The 16,569-nt window shown below is 45.3% G+C and overlaps 1 protein-coding gene across 2 annotated transcripts; it reads left to right on the top strand.

Annotated features, from left to right (window-relative positions):
* The first annotated feature begins 226 nt into the window (after positions 1-226).
* Positions 227-16,514, top strand: slf1 (SMC5-SMC6 complex localization factor 1). 2 transcript variants are annotated; one of them, XM_037258382.1, is made up of 18 exons: positions 227-377; positions 650-781; positions 852-930; positions 1,351-1,579; positions 1,655-1,808; positions 2,338-2,460; positions 2,543-2,608; positions 3,054-3,200; positions 3,365-3,531; positions 3,716-3,850; positions 3,998-4,145; positions 4,232-4,400; positions 4,565-4,710; positions 4,843-4,940; positions 7,155-7,228; positions 10,316-10,408; positions 11,141-11,323; positions 15,779-16,514. In XM_037258382.1, the coding sequence occupies exons 2-18, from the start codon at positions 671-673 to the stop codon at positions 16,264-16,266; spliced, it is 2,610 nt and encodes an 869-aa protein (XP_037114277.1). In that variant the 5' UTR covers positions 227-377; positions 650-670; the 3' UTR covers positions 16,267-16,514. The 2 variants fall into 2 exon arrangements, with proteins under 2 accessions (XP_037114277.1, XP_037114276.1); XM_037258381.1 differs by having other exon boundaries at positions 645-781.
* Positions 16,515-16,569: the final 55 nt, after the last annotated feature.

Below are 16,569 nucleotides of genomic sequence, written 5' to 3'. Positions count from 1 at the left end.
CCCGGAAATACTTATCTGAAAACTTCCGCTGAATGGAACCGCTCATTTTGAATAAAAGGGGAGAAACGGCTTCCACGTTACGACAAATTTTGAATATTAAACTGTGGAATCAAATGTCTAGTGTTCACATTTAAAACCAGATAATGTTATATATTTTGGAGGAAACAAAATTCCAATGCATTTAGAAATTGATGATAAGCGATATTAATTTTAGATCGACATCCCTGCGAATCCATGCACAGTGGATCTACTTGGTCACACCAATAACATAAGAAGAGGCAAACTCGAGCGTAATCAAAAACCTTCCTTCTGTTTTTCGACGGTAAAACGGTATGTTTACATTCATAAACTTTCATCGAAAAAGGAGCACGGTACACGTAAGATGACTGTTTCAATGTCAGTCGGAATGAACTGCCAGTTATCAGTTGTGAATGACTGCGAGCTCATTTGTTTAAACTAATCCAGCCAAGTTAAATATTGTTTATTTTATTGCGATCATGCATGTGTGAGACAAATTTTAAGTGTCAAATGAGAGATACCAAAAATTTAACTTGTTCTGTATGCAATTTGTATTGCAAAAAACTGTTGTTATACAATAGTTACCGAGGAAGATGCTTGCAAAGTGACAATGTTGATGTTGCCAGATCAGATCGAAGTTTCCTAATTGGTAATGGAGAGCTGCCCTCCCGTGTTCCAAATTTCTGGGATCAAAAATTGTGACAAGAAGAGAGTTTTGCTCCAGGGAATCAAGCAGCTGAGTGGAAAATATCTTGGTGGTTCCGTAAGTAGCGATAAACAGATCCACATCTTTATCAAACAAGTTGGACATTAATGCTACACTTTTTCCCCAGGTTTACCAGAGCGATTGTACCCATTTAATAATCCCAAAAGTTTTGGCCAGCGAGAAATGTTTGGCTTCTTGTGCTGCAGGTTGGTCAACATGATTGTAAATAAATTGATCTAAGCAAGTCATGCATTACATGATGATCACAGAAAACAACAATGTTGATTCTTGTGGTGAGCATAAGAACAAATTGTTTCATCCATCCAAGAATTGAAGATTAATGTAACTAACTTATCTTGCTAGGCCTCTTCTCCCCCTCGGAGCTGTGTAAACATGCTGCACACATACTTTTGTAAACATTCATTTGAGCTGGGCAATCATTTTGATTCATATTGAATTCACTTTAGATACATATGATTATTCACTGATTTAATTCATTCTGATGAATTGTCCAGCCCTCATAGTAACACAGGTGGGAATTGTAAAGTGTGGCAATTGACGGAACTGTATTATTATTTTTTTATTTTTATTTGTATTCTCTATTGTTTCTGCTTCTCTCGTACCAGGAAAGTGGGCTGTGACTCCGAAGTACGTTCTGGACAGTGTTCAGAATGGTTCCTGGCTCCCGGAGGGGCCCTATGGGGTGGGCATTTCCGTAGATACCTTATCTGCGGCCTTCCATCCTATTAGACAATGGAGGGAGAAGGTGACCAGTGGAGCAATAACAGGGGCCTTCCAAGGTTGGAGGGTTCTTCTCATGGTCCAAGATTCTTCCCGTTCAGTCATGTTCAAACGGTTGGTTGGACGACATGCAAAATACTATTTCATTAAAATCATGAATGAAAGTTCCATTTTGAATCCATTCACAAGGCTCCTGGAAGCTGGTACCGCCACAGTCTACAGCTATCCTCCTCCTGCTCACGCCTCCATCACTCACGTCATAGCCAAGCCCGTCACGCAGGACGCCAATTCCCACAATGCACCTTGCCTCCCTGTAAACCACATCATCCAGTACCTCTTTGGGGTAAGTCACGTGAGCTCCATAAAAGCCCCCCCTGCCCTGAACACAATGCAAGGATGGACTCTCGCACTTTCATGTCTTTTTGTGGATAAGCATCCCGCTCTGAAAGCACGTATCATAAAGCAGCGGGTTTTTTTCTTTTAAGTTTTGCCACATTTGTGTGTGCTAGCATAGCAGACCACTTCTGCTGTGAATAAAGTGAGCGCAAATAGTTGATTAGACAAAGATGGAGTTTGACTTTGCGTCACTGCCCTCATCCCGTGCTGCCAGTCCTGAGACACTGCGGGTATATTCAGATTTGAAGGCAAATCGTGGCAATCCGAATAGCCAAAGCCAAGAGTTTTTTTAATCCATCATTATATTATTGTTGTACTTTCTGAATTATTGATTCTAATCCAAAGATGTGGGATAAAGTAAGATTGTTTGGAACTGAGCTATTTTATTAAGTCATTCATTGTACTACACATTTTGAAGTGGATTTACCCATATTCATATGTGTGATTATTTGAAAATGTTTTTTTCCGTTTGACAGAGCAACTTAGTTGACATGAAGTTTAACATAACAGATGATAATGACGCAATGGAAGCCAGTACTGCGGAAGTGGACTTTTCTCAACTTGAAGCTGACCTCAGGGACCATACCATCAAACACGAGGTGTGGCTGCTAAAGAGAAGCGAAGCGCACTTTTATTATAAATGGCCCTTCAGCATGCCTTATCTTACAATCTATTCTTCAGGGCCATCCACGACTGCTCTTCCTCGATTTCCTTGATTACCACGACCCCCATCGTCCTCTGTCCGAGGTACACATTTGCACCAGCTGTCTTTGGAATCTCCATGATGCTGTACGGGTTCTAAAATAACCACGTATTTCATTAAGAAGATCAGGTCATTCTATTTCCTTCATGTCATACATCTCAAGTGCCACGGAGAGCAAGGGCGCCTTGTCCTCGGGTCACCCGTCAGCTGATCTGGGCCTTTTGATTGGCATACCTATTAACATGACTGTCCCGTCTGTAGCCATCCCAAGCCGATAGCTATCACATTGCTATTATTAGTACTTGTGTATTTCCATTCTCTACCCTCAGTGCATATGCTGTTTGAAAAGAACTGACAGTTCGGGATGAACCCCAGGAACTTAAGATGGCCCATCGCATCCAATTTCCATTACCCTTCTGCCCTCAACCATTTTCCCTGTTCTTTTACATTTGACTCTTCCTGGTATCACTGTTCTTAATGTTCTTTCAGGGAGACGAAACAGACTTGAGCTACATCGGCGCCATGATCGATTCCGGCCTCTTCATCGAAGCCATGGCGGACATCCGAAGTGAAACGTGCCCGGGGATTCTGCCGCCGGCATCGTACCTGGTGTCTCTGATGGACTACGCACAGCGGGTAGGAACAGGACAACCAGTGTACATTCCAAGCTGCTGCAGTAGCCTCAGGGTAGAAAACACTCCCCGGCCTGTTCCAGAACTCCAAGTTCTGGAGTTGGTTCACAATAGTGATTTATCATTATTGCAATTTTGCTGAAGTCACGGCAGTACTTTCTGTCACAGGGTATGGCCACAACTGTCTTCCTGAGCAGCTTCCAACAAATAATGCATGGGTTGCTAGTTAGCAACCCTCCTTGGCTGGCTCCCGCCAACGTGAATTTTTACAGCCAGGTGTTGCAGTGCCCTCGCTGCAAGATGGGCCAGTGGGCTTTTCTAGAGTCAGCCATCAGGTACACTTGCTTTTTGACAATTCCGTCTCCTCATCTCTTCCCCATCACGCGAATGCCATCCTTTAATAACGTTGTTTTGACTGAAAACAGATTCTAACCCGGGTGGTGGTGGTGCAGAAAACGGATCTTGTACAAGTGCACCAGATCCGACTTTGTTGTTTCCCATTTGTGTCCGTCCCTCTAGTTACTGCCTGTCAAGTGAGGCCACTTGTCACCAGCTCCCTCGTCCTGGACTGCCAACTCTCTTACACTTCTACAGAGACATCCTGGCATTTTTTCTAAAGCTATTTCAAGGGGAAGTCTACTCCATCACCACGGGGTACAGAACCCGTCGTCTACTACATCAAATCTGTCTACAAGGCGTCTTGTCTTACTTAAATGCATTCAAAGTCCTTCCAATTTAGATCTTGTTTTGTCTGGAAAAAATAGAATCAAAGTTCACTCACACTTGTCTTTTTGGTTTTAGGCAGCTTCGAGAACCGCGAGTCTGCCAGGTCTCCGGTTCATCCGGTTCTTTGATGTACCAAACCTTCTGGACCGTGTGGGAACGCTCGCGTCTATTGTCACATGCTGTAAAAAAACTGGTCCAGCTCACGGTTCAGGCTGCCTCTGGGGTAAACATTTTAGAATGCGGGTCAGATTGGCCGTGAGCATTTACTGCTCGTTTGCCAACCTGAGGTGCGGTTCATTTCCCCCGAAGGACAACGCGGACCGCGACGAGAAGCACAAATCAAATCTACTGTCCGTCCTGCTGAACCTCCTGTCAGTGTTGGTGGAGTTTTGGTGCACAAAGCATTTCAAACTGAACCCGGCGCTTGTGGAACGTGGACTACAAGACCTTGCAGAGCACTTTGCCATCAAGAGCCAATGTAAGGAGGGAAGACAGACATGATAGCAAAAGCTATTGCATATATTTCTTATGACAGTAAAATTGGGTTAAAAGTTAATTTTTTTGAATGCATCAAAATAAATACACATACTGTTGCGTAATTGTGTGGGCATGGGAATCTGATGTGTTTTTTTTATCGTGCAGGTCTGTCGACAGTCGTCCTCACTGAGATGGTGGCCGGTATTTCCTCAACCAGGTTTAAGCTAGCGTCGGTGGACGCAATATTCAGGAATATCTGCCGCAATACTGAAATCACAGTGGGCAGTGAAGCTTTGTCTCTCAAGAAATTGGTATGTGCTTGTTTGGATGTTTTTTCTTTGACACTTCACATTCAATTTGTTGGGAGTCTTTTGACAGGAAATATAGACCAGACACTATTTGATATATAAATATATATACACGACCTGTATGTCGTTTGACAGGTGCTGTCCTACCTGCCTGCGTTGGAACGTTTATCCCAGAGTCACAGCTGGACACCACACACCACCAACAGCTGCACGAGCCCGAACACCAACAGCAGGTAGGCTACCTGTCCGCATCACTTACACTCTGATTGGGGGGAAAAAATAAAGATAACGGCCGTTGGGCACAAGTCAACCAGCTGATTTAACAAAAAAAAAAAAAGATGACATCAAATCATAACACCGTGGGATGCAAAACTAACAAAGCAACTTTCAATATTTGCCCCCGTCGGCGGTTTGCCTTTCAGCGGGCTCACGGTAAATACGGGAAAATGAAAAAGAGCGGGCGGCAACGAGAGTGTGATGGAACAAAAGAACACCTGGAGAGAGTTGTGCGTTTGCAGGGGGGGGGGAAGAGCAGGGATGCATGGAAGGGCAGAGCGAGAGAAGCAAATGGAGGTCAGGCAGAGCGTGAGGGGTTGCTATGTGATGGGTCATGCCCGGGTCTGATCTTATCTGCGCATGCTTGCTGACAGGAGCGCTACAAAGAGAGGTTACACACACACACACACACAAAGATTCTCCAAGGGTCCTCTGGTACGACCGCCGACTCAGCTTTCAGCCCCATCCCCACCTCTAGTAATCCTCCCTCGCATACTGAATCTTTCTCGGCCATCTTGAATATAATTACGCGCACACTTTGTCTTTATACCCCATAGCAGACATCTGCTGTTCCACCAGCAGGTAGTTGGCCCGGAGAAGGGCAGGAGTCATCGGGGAGCCGGTTCACGTAAAGGCTACCAGTTCATGCTTTGGCCACGTTCTACCTCCCTCCGTCCCTCCCTTCCTCTTTGCTTTACATCATCGCTTGCCGCCGCCGCCGCTCTGCTGCCAATCCAAAGCTTGCGTTTGATTCGTTCGCACAAACGAGCAAAGGCAATGTGCGCGCTGGAGATAAAGAAGTGCCCAGGGCCACGCGCAATCATTTGACCCTGAAAGAAAGAAGGAAATTAAAATGACAAAGTGTGTGATGAATGGAGAACAGAAACCAAAAGGAAATCTTGTTTCCTCCATTTCATGGCTGAAGCTTGGCTATACAAATTTCGAGAACATAGACTCTCCTAATCAATTAACACATCTTTTGTCTCGAAATCTCGACACATGACTCAATCTCACTCGCGACTATGACTCGGTGTATTTTAGGAACCTGTTATGTAAAATATCCTCTTTCTATTGTTGAAGCGATTGTCACAAAAGGCATTTAGCAAACGTCAGAATATAAATAGGCCAAATGTGATTGCAGCTTGTGACGCTAAACGCCGTCAATTTGATTTTCTTCTCAAACTATCTTTAGAGCAGAGGATGAAACTCAGGAGACATGTTAGATGCTTCAAACGAGCTCAAGGGTCTGACCTCGGTGAATCGGACCCACGTCAAAAATGCATCGAAATAGTGAAATGCAGACTGGGACAATTCACTTCATTTGATTTAGTCGGAATATAATCAAGCGGCAACAATGCACATCTTATCGCAATCGAGGAGGCACGCCGCTTTCCAATCGAAGGAAAAAGTACACCAGCAAGCCGCATCGTGTCAGCCTCCTCATCAACTGGTCCGGGTGACACTCGCTCACTGTTGGACTCTTTCTCAAAGACATAAGCGGCCCCGCACACACCGAGCCCGCTATAGCGCCGATGTCTCCTCAGCCCTGTCCCCGCTAATAACGAGCAACGTGACAGGGCGTGTGTTTCCTTTCCTCCTGGCTGCTGGGAGCTCCTTCCCGCCTTCTGAAACAAGCCAATTACCAGCGAACAAGCCGCCTCCCTGTAATACTGATAGCATTTGGCTGGGGCGCAATACACACGCGCACGCCTGTCAGACTCCATGCGGGCAGATCCCACGTACCTGCTCGCAGGACTAGTGACAGCCCACAGCTATTAGCACGCCAGGACTTTGAAGAGGCTTCACTTTCTTTCATGAGTTCTTCCTCTTAATGCGCTCGCTCCGCTAGAATTCTCTGTGTCTGAGTTTGAGGCGTTAAGTAGGAGGAAAAGTGCTTTGGAAAAGAAAAATGCCCGTGTTTTTGTGTGCGTTTGTGTGCATGTGTGTCTCCAACAGGAAAGGTGTGAAAGATTTTGTACAGCGCTACGAGGAATTCATTTGCTAATGGCAATTGATGGATGTTCCTCGATGACGTGAAACGGCCAGCCATTGAAACTTTTCGACTCGTTAATGTGAATCGTGGAGAATTTCTCATTGAATTACTCCTGCTGTGTTCACGTCTATTTCCATTAAAAAAAAACATTCGACGGTGTCCTTTGTGCCCTGTCCAGAACTCTTGGGCCAGTGGAGAATGAATCGGGCGGAGACTACATCCCAAGAGGCCTCGACAAAGTTAATGCAGCAGGTAGAGCTCTTGCACGCACACGCACACAGTTGCCAATGTAGCTACACATTTGCAAGAAGCCAGCTTTTAATGGACTGGGTCATCAATAAAGTGAGACAGTGGTGTCGTCATTTTACATTGAATGAAGAGCACATAACGCGTGGAAATGGACATTGCTCGATTTCAAGGACGGGTGCGCGGTACAATTTAGCCTCTTTTAGGGTGGCATCACAAAACAACAAAATACTTTAAAACTCACTTTTCTTCTAATCCTTTTTGTTGTTGTTGCTGGCCACATTGTATGGATTCCCTTAAAGGGCCTAAATACATGTAGCCAACAAATTAACCAAGTTCATCGATTGTTCACAATATTGCAATGTTATCAAAAGTGTTGCAGGAAACTAGCCACGTGATTTTTTTTTTATTGGCCACGTAAATAGACGCGGGCCGGATTTTGCCCCCGGGCCTCATGTTTGAAAAGGGCCGACGACATTCAGACGTTAAGATTGCATTAATAGATGAGCAAATAAATGGCAAGGGCGGGAATATGTTTCACGCAGGAAACAATACTGCATATTAGCGTTTACCGTTTCCCCTCACATCTCCTTTATTGGGACATTAAATGCAGCAATTAGGGCAGCGCCGCAGATATACAGCGGCTGCGGCAGTGGAACTTCCTGCAATTAAAGCCGTGGCACTCGGCGTGAACTCTCCAAGGTGTCAGAGCTCATATCTCCCCTGCTTCACCTGATCAGAAAGGCCCCATGCTGGAGGGGAGGAGGTGAAGGAGAGCAGTGGGGGGGGCGGGGCTGGAGCACCGAGGCTTTTGCCGTGTGTTGTTTTTCCGCTACGTGATGTCTATACCAATGCGGCGGGCATTAATTTTTGATGAACCATCGGCGCAGCATTCTCCCCTCTCGGCCTCTCATCCCCCCCCCCCCCCCCCTTTTTTTGCGCCTTTTGCCTCTTTTCTCTCACAGCTGCTTACAGCCACATGTATAAACTTGCTTGGCTTGTACTTGGCTTGGCTTTTTTTTTTTTTGCGCCAGGAAGGTCTCCGCTTCTGGATGCTCAACAGAGATTTGAGCTGCAAAATGTTGTACCGCAAGCAAAACATGAGTTGAAATTGGCGCAGCAGATAAAACAGTTTTTATTTCATATGAAACGCTTTACTCCATCAGTTGAGTTTGCAAAAGTACATAGTGACGTGTGATTACATTCAAGGTGCGCTCACACAAGAAACTCCATGCTGTGCTGCGGCACGCTTGACACAGATAATCCGGATCGTTTGATGAGTGTATTCAGTGGCATGCAAAAAAAAAAAAAAAAATCAATATTCATTCAACTTGATGGAGAAGAAAGTTCCCGAGTCTCCCGACATAACTAGTCATCAGGACCGCCCCATCCTTCGTTGAAGAGTTTCTCATCCCGGTTTTCTCATTTAAATACAGTACCTGGCCAATAACACTTGATAATAAAAAAAAAAAAAAATGGTTTAAGGATTGCTGGCCAAGTGAAACAGCAGTGCAGTATTTCAGGCTGTGGGATGTAAAGAGCAACACACCCTTTGAACATTTCTATTAAAGTGCGAAACGGGGAATTTATAGAAAGGACAGGCGAATTTATCCTTTCCGTGCTTGTAAATGCTGAGTATGCAATTACCCCAATAATAGAAGCGTTGTGTCCAAATTGGAGCCATTAAAGTGATTTAACAGAGCGTGGATTGGCCCTGGCATTTGCGGGAATGTGTACACATGCGGTGTAGTGGAATGGGTGTTTAATCACAGCGTTTTAGAGCTCAGTAATGGCGCACGACTCGCCATAGAACTCGCAGTGCTGCTTGGCTCGCTTACTCATTAAAAGCCTGCAGGTTTGGGCCGGCCGGGTTCCCCAACCCGTCTGGCTTTGGAAAGGTCTTACAATCTACATCATTGTCAGAACTGATAAGCGACAAACGTTTGGATTTGTCCATGTAGAAAAAAAAAATGGAATGCCGTTAAAGATTTAAACAGTCTTGTAAACGGAGAGGAAAAAAAATTGGACTTCTAGCCCCACCAAACAGAGTTGGGTGAGGGAGAGCGAGTCCAACTTTCTTCTCCAGAGTTTCGAACTTCTACAGCAATAGTTGTAGTACATTGGAAATTGATTTGTTTAAATCATAGACAAGAATATACTATATTTTTTGCAGCTCTACGTAATGAGCAAATATAAGCTTTGTGGGTTTGGAGTTTTAGATACAGTCCGGAGTTCAAGCAGTACGTCCGCATAAAGTGATCCAACTTTTCCAAGCGTCTTTCTTTGAGAAGCATGTACTTTCCACCTGTTTCCCCCCCCAACTCCCACCCATCCGGAACCTTCTTGTCTTTTTCCCCGTGCGCACTGAAGTGGAGCCCCTGTACAGGCGTGGCGTCCTGGGGAGCGCGAGTAAAGCATTTACTCGAGTCTTTGCTGCGCTATATTAAACTGCCAAGCACAAAACCACTCATGCTTGGCCTCCAACTTCCCTTTGAACTTCAGCCATACATACATGCAAAGAGGGCACATACTATATGTATATATATGTATGTGTATATATACACACACATATATACCGTAATTTTCGGACTATAAGTCGCACCGGAGTATAAGTCGCACCAGCCATAAAATGCCCAAAAAAGTGAAAAAAACCATATATATGTATATAAATCGCTCCTGAGTATAAGTCGCACCCCCACCCAAACTATGAAAAAAAACCGCGACTTATAGTCCGAAAATTACGGTACGTATATATATATAAATAACTTATTTATTTGCACGCATTCCGATCCGTTAATAATGTTGTTGCTCGAAATTCGTTAAAAAAAAGCACAGTGGGAGTCTGTCCAGCCCTGTTTGAAATTATTTTCTTTTTTTCTGCCTTGGAAGCGATCCTCTTTTTTTCCCTAATCACGCTTCTTAATTTGCACCCTCATTGGCAGCTTTCACTTCAGTGGGTAAGGCATCGTGTTTTTTTTATTTATTTTGTTTTGTTTTATTTATTTTTTTAGGGTCAGGAACATTTAATTTGTCATATGGGCATGTGATAATTTGGGATTTTTGTCTTTTTGGGTGCGTTTGTCTTGATGGAAGGCGAGACCCGCCTCCACAGAGCGTGCAAGACTAACCAAGTGGAAACTGTGCTTTACATTCTGGCGTGCCCTGGCACCGACGTCAATGTGAAAGGTAAGAGTTTCTTTCCGGCATACACCTCGGTCTCGGCACCACACCGAGACGTATTAACACAGTAGGGGATGCAAAAATATTCGGAATTAAACGTACAAACGTGTCATCGCTGAGGTTAACCTTTTGCTGAAATGTAAAGGGTGTGTCGCCTTCACAGATTCTGCTGTCTTCTATTACCACATTTAGTAATGACTTTCTCTCGTGTGCGTAAGTCAAACATAGTTACTTTTCATCCCCATTTATGGAAATGTTGCGCTGTTTTGAAAGGTTTCTGCTATTTTGATGTAATCACACTTAACAGTAAAATTGAACTTGGCTCTCAGTAGGGGGGGGAATTATGGAAGAAGTAAGCTCCATTTTCCAACATCTGCCCAAAAGAGGCCCATCGCAACAAAGGGATAGGTTTTGCTTTAGTGCTTACTTCACAATTCAAGGCCATTAATGCATTTATAGCAAATGGTTCAAATTTGTGGAAAATGCTTTTCAACCTGTGTGTTCCCCTGGAAACACATTTCACACATCATTCTCAAAGCCTTTTTTGAGTTGGCGCCATGGCAACAAACAGATATCATAGAAGTCGTATTTTTAAAGGGGAAGTCAAGCCAATTTTCTTTACATGTGTCTAAACACAGCGTTACGATTAATAATACATATGAGTTAAGGAGTAAAAATTCAACCGTTTTTATCTATCTCGGGGGGCGGCCATTTTATTTTTTCCCCTCTGCCATTTAGACCACGTGGGCTGGACACCTCTGCACGAAGCATGTTGCAACGGCAGCGCGGCGTGCGTGGAGGCTTTGCTGCGTCACCGGCCCGCCCCTGACATGAAATGCGCGGTGGATGGGGTCAGCCCTCTGCTGGACGCCCTGCTCAACGGACACTTGAACATCGCCAAAATGCTTCTGGAGGCTGCAGGTGGGTCACAAAAAGCTCCTTGCAGCAGCTTTAAATATCCCAAAGCCCCATGCGGTCTGAACAGGAATTTCATCAAATCGCATCCCCCCCCCCCCCCCCCCCCCCCCCCATCTAATGAATGGAATCATATCATGTTGAGATCAACTGCCAATGGTTTGGAATTGGCCATTTTGTTCATGATTTACTGCGGCAGTTGGCCGCTGTAAGTAAAAGAAGCCTTTCGAGTGTTGTGGCCAACAAACACAGCTGAGCTTGTTGGCAGATGAAATGCTGCGTCTGAAGTTATCGGTGAAGCCGATTTGATCGTAAATGGCTCGCTGCCCTTCTTAAGCCAAATTGAAAGTGGCTAAGCCAAAGCGGACAATGGCTCGAACACCGCGACTCAACTAGCACTGGCAAAAAGGGGAGCGAGGGAATGAATTTGGCATCGGTGATGTTCACTTTTATAACCTGGATTTTGGATTCCACCACACTTTTTCTTTCAAAGATATCAATTCCTCACATGGGAAATCAAGTCAGGCAGCATTACATGTTTTAAAGACTTACTAACATACACCTAAAATGTCTTTCAGTTTAAAAAAAAAAAAGTCCCTAATTAAGCATACGAAAATCTTGAAGTCTGCCTTTCAAGAGTCAACATTGCGAAATAATCATTCATTTTGTAAGCCAATATTGACTTTTTGGGGAAAAGCAAACCAAGGACTGATCGATTGAGTTTGAATTGAAAGATTGAACTGTACTTTCATTTCGGATGACACTCACCTCAGCATCTTCATTATTGACCAATTACACAAAATTTGATGCGACTTTCCCCCATCCACAGAAGTACATATTCTGTCCTCCAAAAATAAATGAGACTGGGATTATTTGGTCCCGGAGGGGAAACAGAGGCCTCTCTCTTACTTTGTTTTCACACGCTTCCTGCGAAACGCCGAGGTTGAGAGAATTAAAAGAGGTCAGAGGAAGAAGCAGCGCCTGCTATGTGTAAAATTAGAGCTACAGATGAAGTGGATGTGTGTGCGCTTGTGCAGCAGACGTGTCTGGCCTGTTGTAGGTCAGGTCTCCTCGCAGGGACGAACGCAGCAGCCTTAAAAAGCAAAAGCCATGAAAAAGAAGCGATGAGGAGAAGAGCTTCAATTGGAAAACGAGCTGCAGGCTTCTCCATTCAACTGGTCTCCCGACTGTCTACGCTTCCCTCACACTTGATGGCCTTCTTGTCTCGCGGCTTTTGAGGAGGAGGCGGCGGCGGCGGCTCCTCTCGACTCCGGGCTCTAACGTCTCCAGTGGGCTTTTTTGCTAAACTCCTTCTTGTTTGCACGGCCATCTTTGATCTTTCTTTAAGTTTTGGCTTGAGGGGCCCACGTAACATAACCGTTGTTTTGTTTCACAAAGACTCCTTTTGAACAATTTGCCATGGAGACACACACTGATAAAAACGAGACTTGTCTATGTTCTCCTTCTTCTTCCGGGTGCCTCCTGGAATTACTGTAGTTGTTGTTTTCACCGGCGCATCGTTCGTTCTGCCGTCCTTGTTTCCAGCAGACAGGCTGAGCCAAACTGGCAAGGTTTAGCTTGGGCCAGAGAGGGCAACACTGACACTGGCACGCCAACAAAGACTTTTTTTCCGAGTGATCTCACCCTTTTGTAAGCTTGTCTGCTCGGAGGCCTTGGCCTGTGTGTGTGCGTTTGTGGCGGGGCGGGGTGGGTCCCTCCAGGCTCGTCGAGCTGGCAGGGAAAGGATGCCACGATTGAGGGCAAGGCTAAGTCTCCCACTCCCTTCGTTATTCAATCGCCCAAAGCCACGCCACATGACCTCGTGTCTGTGGAATTTAGGTGCTTATATTTCAAAATAGAAATATATATCAGCAAAGAGTATTCTGATAAATAGGATGCTAGTTCATGTTAAATGTAAGCGTAGTTAAAGCTAGCTATGGCATTTTGTCCTGCAGTGAGATGAGGTGTTCCTTCTCGCATGCTGTATGTAGCACGCTCTATCGTCAATGCTAACTAGCATCTGCCAGTGGACAGTGATGTCATGCCCCTGGCTGAGCTTGACTCACTCATCCCGCCTCTGTTTGCAGGCAGTGAGGGGAGAAGAGCAGCGGATGCAACGTCTCCTCAGCAGACACACAAAGAGGCGGCACCGCATCTTCTTTGCCTCTCTCTTTTTTTTTGAACGCCACTTTTACCCCCTCCTCCACTCCTGCTTTTGTATTCCTTGTCTTCGCCTGCCCTCTAAAGGCCAAAGGGCTTTGCACTCCATGTGTGTACGAGTGGATTGCATCTGGCTGCTTGGCCTTGGCGCAGCATGTAAATATCGCAGCCATAGCTGTAGATGACTCACACACACACACACACGCACAGGATGGTGCAATTACCCTGTGCACCGGTGTAATCCCCCAGGTGCTGTATTTATCCCCCACCACAGTACCTGAAGCTGCCATCTCCGAACTTTGTGCGTGTGTAATCAGTATTGTGTTGCTGCGCGTGTGATGCCTGTCAATATCGGAGTCATTTGACACTAGTTAGCGTGAGTAATGACATCTTTATACGGTTAGACATTTGTAGCATCGTTTCGGCCAAGTGATTTGCCGTTCATGATGGGCCGCAGTGAGAGAGATTAGTTGCTGGATTCACACTATGGGGACAATCCCACGAAAAAGTCAAGACTGTCAAAAATTTGTGAGGTGACACACGAAGCCATTTCTGATTCAAAATTGGTTACATGGCCTGGACAAGCATTCACATCTGCCATATTTAAACACCCAGCTATGTAAAAATGGAAGTAAAAATAAAAAAGAAGTTGTTCCTACATGGCTATTTTATGTACTATTGCAGTGGTCCCCACCCTTCAGAAATATTTTCACGGACCGGCCTTTATATAAATAAATAATACATTTATATAAATAAATAATACATTTATCATAAATATATAAATACAAGGGAATAAAATGATACGACTGGCATAAAAACAAGTATAAACGACATGAAAATAAAACTCACCATTCCGTTGAATTAGTGGGAGCACTGAGCTTGCTTCTCAGAAAGGAGCCGGCGTAATCGGAGACTTGGGCTCCATGTGCCCAAGCGCTTTTGAAGGCTTCATTGCCTCGTTAGCTAGCCTGTCGCCGCCGCCACATATTGTGCAGAGTGGGCTTGCTTGGCGCGTCACTCACCTGTGGCGATAAATCCAGATTTGAAGTCGGACGTTCTTTTAAATGCAACTTGCCTTTTCTTAGAAGTCGTAGCCTCTTCTTCTTCCGTCTCCTCATTGGGCTTTTTTCCAAACATCTCTGTTTCTTGCTCATTTTTGCGGGCTCGACTGGGGGGACGAGCTTCTTTAACCTGTCAAGAGACACAGCTGCACCGACGGATGTAATTGGGAGAGAATCGCCACATTTTTTACATTTTTTTAGAAGAGATTCTTACCCATTTTTGCTAGCTTTGCGGGCACCACTGGGGAAATCTGTCACGTCACCGGGACGAGCGTCTTGACCTGAATTAATTGATAGTCGATAAAAAAATTGTTTTTTCTGTGCGGCTTGGCGGCCCGGTACCAAGTGACCCACAGACTGGTGCCGGTCCGCGGACTGGGGGTTGGGGACCCCTGTACTATTGGACTGTTTTGGCGGTAACATACTGAAAACAAGTGGACAAATGTCACTTGTAGCCACCCCTGTTGTTTGACCGGTGCATTTAAAAATGTGCCCACTTATGTAAAAGGTTTATGTAGATGAATTCCAATTTTGCACGCTGGCATTTTTTCTATCCCTAAAAGCTCGATGAGCACTGACCTTGGCGGCCCGCAGCCACCGCGCACGCCATTAGTCCCTGTCCAGTTTTTCAAGTGTCACTTTCAAAGCAAGTGACTTTTGCAGCCTTGTACGTTTCCCACGGCAAATGCGTCCGCGTCCATCGCCAACGACTCCCAAAATGGCTTTTGACAGCTCTTCACCTGTTTGTGTGTCACACACGGAGCCGCTCGTTGGCTCTCGAGCGACGAGGCTGAGCGGTCAAGTGGCCTCGAGAGCAGGTTGCTGCTAAAAAGCTTCAATCCAAACGCAAACTAAAGGGCCCGCCCGGCCCGCACTTGACTCGCGAGCTGGGACTCCATGAGAATGGACTAATCAGCTGGTGGAATCGTTTTAGAGTCGAGCAATCCAGAATCCAGCAAAGAGGTCTAGTGGTTAGCATGTCTGCCGCTCAGTTCTGAGGTTCTGGGTTAGAATTCACAGCTCCAGCATTGCTGTGTCTGTTTTCTCCATGCGTGCAGGTACTCCGGTTTTGTCGCACATTCCCAAAATGCACCCGATTAATCGTCTGATTCAATTCATCGGATGCATTTTAGCCTTTTTACAAATGTGTCTTCCAGATAAGTGAAGAAACTAGTCCATTTAAAAGACTGCATATGAAATCGCAAATAGCAATAATGAGGAAGAAAATCATCTCTTCCAGGTTCTGAGCTCCTCCAGCAGACGGACGATAAAGGCCGCACCCCGTTGGACATGGTCGCCGACCCACATTGGAAGGCGGAGCTTATCCACAGCGCGGAAGTGGGCGACGCTAGCCTGAACTCCTCGAAGGTGTTGAACCACGACCTCCTGGAGGCGGGCTCCTGTTTGCTGGCACATCTCATCGTATGCTACAACCGAGAGAAAAGGCCGAGCGGCTGCGCGCCTCCCGCGCTGGCACGTGCCCTGGAGGCGCACTCTTTTCAAAGAGTGACGCAAGGCTGGAAGGACCAGCGAGCGATAAGGCTTGCGGGAGACACCGACACTCTGCTGGAGATGGCCAGAGGGAAGCACCGGGGAAAAGTGTGCGAAGCGGTCAAGTCGTGCAAAGGGGAGAATACGGTGGTCCTCTTGCAGGTGCTGGAGATTCTGCAGTCTGAAGGAGAAATCCTCCTGGCTGAGGTAAAAAGCCATTTAGGGGCAGAAAAGTGAAAACGTACCAACACGTGATCCTGCTCTGGTAGATTGAGAAGGTGCCTTTTTTTTTTGCATACATTTAATACTCTTGTGCCTCGCAATTTATTATAAATGTATAAGAAATGTATATTATTTATTTGGTATACATCAACCCAGAGTATGTTTTGTATCCCATAAACCTTCAGTTTAAAAAATATTCTGTGCTCAAGCTACTTTTGTGACTTTTGCATTGATGTTTTGTTGAATCTCAATAGAAATAAATATAAAATTACAACAAAATGCTTCATTTTACAGTATTATTGTGCTCTTATTTGTCTG

This window comes from Syngnathus acus, chromosome 9, assembly GCF_901709675.1.
Source record: "Syngnathus acus chromosome 9, fSynAcu1.2, whole genome shotgun sequence".
Lineage (NCBI taxonomy): Eukaryota > Metazoa > Chordata > Actinopteri > Syngnathiformes > Syngnathidae > Syngnathus > Syngnathus acus.
This window is presented reverse-complemented; position numbering and strand designations above follow the sequence as displayed.